General features: G+C 36.1%; 1 protein-coding gene across 1 annotated transcript; it reads right to left on the reverse strand.

The window, feature by feature from the left end:
• Positions 1-218: 218 nt before the first annotated feature.
• Positions 219-4984, reverse strand: LOC127968783 (potassium channel subfamily K member 1). Its single transcript, XM_052570118.1, has 3 exons — positions 4304-4984; positions 2185-2580; positions 219-1587 (listed from the first exon to the last, which is right to left on the reverse strand). The coding sequence occupies exons 1-3, from the start codon at positions 4656-4658 to the stop codon at positions 1322-1324; spliced, it is 1017 nt and encodes a 338-aa protein (XP_052426078.1). The 5' UTR covers positions 4659-4984; the 3' UTR covers positions 219-1321.
• Positions 4985-5561: the final 577 nt, after the last annotated feature.

A 5561-nucleotide genomic window follows, 5' to 3' on the forward strand; every position in this document is an offset into this window, starting at 1 on the left:
CTCTTTTAACAGCACTGAGCAGGCATCCTGTTAACAGACTGTCCAGCTGCTCAGGGGTTTAACACACCTATATAGACACACAAAATGAGCAAAGTAAACAACTCTGAGAGGCGAAGGAGATGTGTTTGGATTACATTTGATGTGTGCTGCAAGTTCTATTTTGGTTCTTATGTACAGCGTCTTGCTACTCACACAATATAATTACAACATCTACAGAATAACCAAAATCTCCAGTTTATTCTGTTTAGTTAAAGTGCGACTTTTGACATGTGCAATAATTCAAATTCAAATATAAAAACCAAAACTACAAATTAATGATAAAATAATATTAATTTCCTTCAGCAATATACCCAGTCACTCATTAGATTGTACTGATGCACTGACTCATGTTCTTGACTTACAATACAGCAGTAATGGCACTCTGTGCACAACAGCACCTTTAGGTGGTGACAATGTCTAATGCAACTGCAGAAGATCCAACATGAATAAAGCTGTAAACATAAAGAAATTACATAAAATACATATTTTTGATTGTCTGATGCCTCTACTAAAAATATACATATTTTAAATTCCCTTAATGAGTTAATTTGCAGTTTGCAGACTTTGAATAGAGTTAAGGCTGGAATATACTATACAGTTGTGCTCCTTATTGCTGACAAATGAAAACAATGTGTTCTAAAATCGGCAACAAAATATCAAACATTTTATATTCTCAGATTGGATGGAATCTTAAGTCTGTGCCCATCATACATAACACAATTTTCAGTGAAATCTATCGACTCTGACTGCCTAAAATCAGACTGATAGCATTGACTTGTCCTGACAACAAATCATGCAGTGTATTCTGGTCTTAAGCAATATCTACAAATTTAGTAAACTGAAAACATGATTTCCATTAATACATCTGCAAACTATAATACAGGATATGGATCCCTGCATGTCACCTAACAAGAACAGCATATGAATTATGTAATGCTAGTCTATGACCACTTACCAGTTAAATATTTATAAATAGAAGTCATGGATGGATTTATCATTTACATACACACGCCCACACAAAACCCTGGTCACAAAATGTTTTTCTGTTCAGCAATAGCATGAACCATTATGTCCTATGATATTATGTATTCTAGAAATTCATACAATTCTTTTCCACATTACATTACCTTTAGCCTGTGTTTCAAGTATTCATATCTATGGAAGGTTTCAGTTAACCTGACAGCAGGTTACACTAATAAATTACAATACATTTATGCTCTTAGCAGAGATGTTTCAGAAACATTGATGTGTCAGGTTTCTGGACATAGAATTTTAGGATGCATCATCGGTCCATTGGTCCATTGGAGGTAGTAGTAGGTGAGGCAGAGACAATGTCACCAGGAAACATATCAGTTTTATCCTCCCTAAAAGAGGCTGCTCGGTCAGACACAGAGGCGAATGAGAGGTGATCATGATCCACAATGTTTAGCTGGTCTTCTGTTTTTTCTTTTCTCAGGTAGAATATTTTCCTGAGCTTCTTCAGCTGCTGAAGTTCACAGAAGGTTTCCAGAACCACCAGCATCGCGATCAAGCCCAATATCAGGTACACTGTAGGAGAGAGGCAGGTGGGGTTAAAGAGGGCCAGAGAGCCTTATGGGGTTTGTGGTGATACTACAGGGGTGTTATGAAAAATGTATGTTTAAAAAATGTCACAGTGCAAAGGCTAAGTTAACAAAGCAACCTAAGATAAAGTTCAAACAAATATAAAGCAACTACAGTTAAAGTCCAAAGTTAAAGTTCTGCTACTGTACATCTTTAATTGTTTCTATTACATACCATTCAAAAGTTTGGGGTCAGTTCATTTTTCTTTTTATTATTATTAAATTATTTCTAATGTTTATCAAAATGCATTTACTTATTCAAAAGTCAAGAATGTTAAAAATGGTAAAAAAAAATATATTTCAAATAAATGCTGTTCTTTTGATCTTATGAAAGAATCCTGAAAAAATTGCATTATGGTATCTATAAAAATGTCAACAGCATAACCATCTAAATGCAGCATGAGCATAAAAGCCTTTGTTCAAACCCATTTAAAAAACTTTCCAATCCTAAACTTTTAAACAGTAGAGCATGTCTAAATGCAAGAAAGTAAAAATCTAATGTATATATGTACATAAATAATGTTTAAATGAACTGTGCACTTACATGTAATGCCCAATTTGTAGAGTTCTCTGAACCTCTGATGGTAGCCCTCTCCTGGTACATAGTCGCCTAAGCCAATAGTACTAAGAGAGACGAAGCAGAAATAGAAGGACTCCAGAAAATTCCAGTCCTCTTCCAGTACTGAAAAGATGATGGCAGGTATGAGGAAGAAGCAGGAGAAGGTTATAATGGCCAGCAGGGAGGCGTGCAAGGCGGCCAGCAGAGGTTTGGACATGCCCCAGCGCCGGTGCAGGTACTCCACGGGCCTGCGGGCACTGAACTCCATGATCCTCTGGACCACTGCAGTCAGGAACAGCAAGGTGAAGGGGATTCCCACCACTGAGTAAATGATGCAGAAGGCCTTACCACCATCTGAGAGAGGAGCGGCATGGCCATATCCTGGAAAAAAAACAAAAAAAAAAACACATGAAGCTCTTTGAAGGAGTCTTTTCATTTCACAGGTTGATTTTTTCCTGTGGGTTAAAGGTCATAAAAATGTATACAACTAAAAAAGTACTCAAAAATTTAATGTTTCTAGATGATGAGCTTGTAAGAGAGCGACACTGGTTGGGAGACATTGCATTCCTGTGAACTCCTTAATTAAAACACTGTTGGATTGTGATTGTATTTATGATTACTACACTGAAGAAAAATATTTTAAAAAAACAATTAGTTTTCATCCAAAAAAATGATTAAGAAATAGCAAGTAACACATTGAATTTTACAAGAAATTTGTAAAACATACTCCAATAAACTTAAAAAAATAATTTACAGTCTACAGTATAGTGATTTTCAGGCTGTAATTGTGTATAAAGCATAATAGTAACTGTAAATATGCATTTAGCCTAATCGTGACATTTAATGTTTAAATATTTGAGATTCATTATCACTGGGCTAGTTCTGGATATTTTTGACTGCCCCGGCAATTTTTGTTTTGCAGACCTGGCAATCCTCATCTAATCTAGCATTTTACACAAATTAACCAGTTCATTTTGTTTTAAACACCATCCTAATCACACAAATGAAAAGTTACCAGGAATATCAAGGGTGTAAATATGTAAACATATTTATTTTGCTTTATTTGTAAGAGTGTCTTAATAAATACAGTAACATCTCTAAAAATTGACTTGTGAAGATAATCATCATCATTAATACAAAAAGATTCAAAAGTGCACCAATTACAATTATGTTTTGTCTATAGTATTATATAGTGTATTTTGGTATCATATTTTTTGCTGCTTTTTGGTTTATGTTTAATAGATCCTGATGTTAATGTTACTGTTATTAATAGAATAGTTATTAACAGTTATAGTTATTAACAGTAACAGTAAACTGCATAACATTGCTGGTCATTTGAAACAATGAAGCCCATTATAAGCAATTTGGTCTATGTAGAATAATACTTTTTTTCTAAAAGACTTATATATTTTTGTTTCATGTGTTTGTATATTATTTTGCAGAAGTGCTGATTATTTATTTCTGTAAAACTTGTTTAAAGACCAAATAAATTACTGCAAATTTTTTCTTAGAAGGATATGCTAAATACATTGTTTGTGTGTGTAAAATTCCCAGAGTATCCTAATTTATTTAACTTATTTATTTTCCCCTTTGCAGTATGTTAAGAAAAAATATTATTTTCCTTTATTCATAGTCTGTAAAGTTTGTACAAGATCTTAATATATTGCAAGGCCCATAAAGCTTTGTTGACTTTTGACTCATTATGAAGGAAGGGAGAGAGACTGTTCTAACCCATTAAACACAGTCGGCAGGTCTCACCCTGTTTCATCCTTGTTTTAAAGCATATTTAGTCCATATAAAAATATTATTATAATTGTTGGGCTGTTTAAAAAGGCCACATCACCCTGTACAAGCTTTTGAACCTTCACATGCGTCAGCTAATGCTTTTATCAGAGATCTCGGAGAGGACAGGTCGACCTTACAAACTAAACGACACCACACCGGTTTTTTTTCTACCATTGCAGCCGCTCTAATGATACCAAAGAAGGATTTACAGGACTACAGACAGTAAATTATATCGTGTAAATCAACAACTGGCTTAGAAGAACACAACAACAGTCCAGTTATGGTTATTTAACGCTGTCAAGAGAAAGTCTGTTCTCACCTGTCGTGGTCAGCACAGTGCTGGCGAAGAAGAGGGATGATGTGAAATCCCAGTTCCAGTTATCAGTAGCGTTATTGAGAACCGAAACACCGTAATTACTCGCCTCTAAAGCCCTGGTGAGGAACTCCTCCAGTTTTTCTTCGGACATACATTCATTATCATTTAGAAACTGCTGCTTCACGGTCCGAAGCTCTTCCCGAAGCTGCTCTTCATACGGCAGCTCCACCGCAGAAAACACTAAAGTACCGAATATCAGATATAACACATACACCAATACCAAAACCACGAAATACCACGTAGACTTGTAACCGTCTATGACACGCAAACACGAACTTCCAGACAGACACTGAAGCATTGTCTCTGCGGGAGAATGAATACAGGTAACGTTAACTTAGAAAAAGAGAGCAAAGACTCAACAAACTCAACAAAACAGCTGTCTTTAGATTATAATTTCCTGTTTGTCCCCGGCCGGTGTCGAGGAGCTGATGTGACGGATGATTGATCGCGAAAAGTTTACTAATCGTACTATGGCGAATAGTTTTATAAATATTAATGAATCCACCATTCGCCTGTAGAAGGTAACAACAACGTCCGCGCTGCTCAATTAATATTTATAAGACGAGGCATCGCCATTGGATGGTTACAACGGGCGTCAGAGGTATCTGATGAATATTCATGAGATTGCCTTCGCTGTAGTAGGATTTATATTTTTGCGTCACGCTTGTCTTGTTTCTCCACGCCTCACCTTACGCAGGTCAGCTCTATTCATTACAGTTATCACGGTAGGGCGCACCCAGTACGGTAAACCTGAGTAATTTGCGTTTAGAAGACAGATAGAGTTAAGCAGCTGTCTCAATGAGAGGACACTATAAGCTAAATGAAAGTGACCCAGTGTCAGCCGCAACTGCTTCAGAGACATACATATTCTGTTACTTGGTAGAACAGGTTTGACCAGGTGATGATAGGATGGTCTTAAGGGATGACAAAAGATTTGAAAAGTGACCTCAAACAAAAGTGTTGTTGGAGCTTCCCATGTTTCCTCCTGTATCAAAAAGCTTTCATGTGTAGCAATGAATGGCCAAAACTCTTGTCTGGTTTCTGTGAAGGGCAGTAGTGAAGTGGTCTTTCTGCATTAAAGAGTTCAGTGACCTGTTTCAGTCTATCATCTGATCAATAAATGTAAATGAAGCCAAGCCAGAGTAGCTTAGGAAAGCACCATGTAAAAATATCATAAAGGTTTATATAACTATATTTCTAA

This window comes from Carassius gibelio, chromosome B12 (assembly GCF_023724105.1).
Source record: "Carassius gibelio isolate Cgi1373 ecotype wild population from Czech Republic chromosome B12, carGib1.2-hapl.c, whole genome shotgun sequence".
Lineage (NCBI taxonomy): Eukaryota > Metazoa > Chordata > Actinopteri > Cypriniformes > Cyprinidae > Carassius > Carassius gibelio.

What these genes read in the sequence shown, in the direction of transcription:
- LOC127968783 (XM_052570118.1), bottom strand. Translation starts at nt 4,658, where the DNA reads ATGCTTCAGTGTCTGTCTGGAAGTTCGTGTTTGCGTGTCATAGACGGT. An exon ending in CACTGTGCTGACCACGACAG is followed by an intron (nt 2,581 to 4,303) that starts GTGAGAACAGAC and finishes TTTTTTTTCCAG; the next exon opens with GATATGGCCATGCCGCTCCT. An exon ending in CTACAAATTGGGCATTACAT is followed by an intron (nt 1,588 to 2,184) that starts GTAAGTGCACAG and finishes TCTCTCCTACAG; the next exon opens with TGTACCTGATATTGGGCTTG.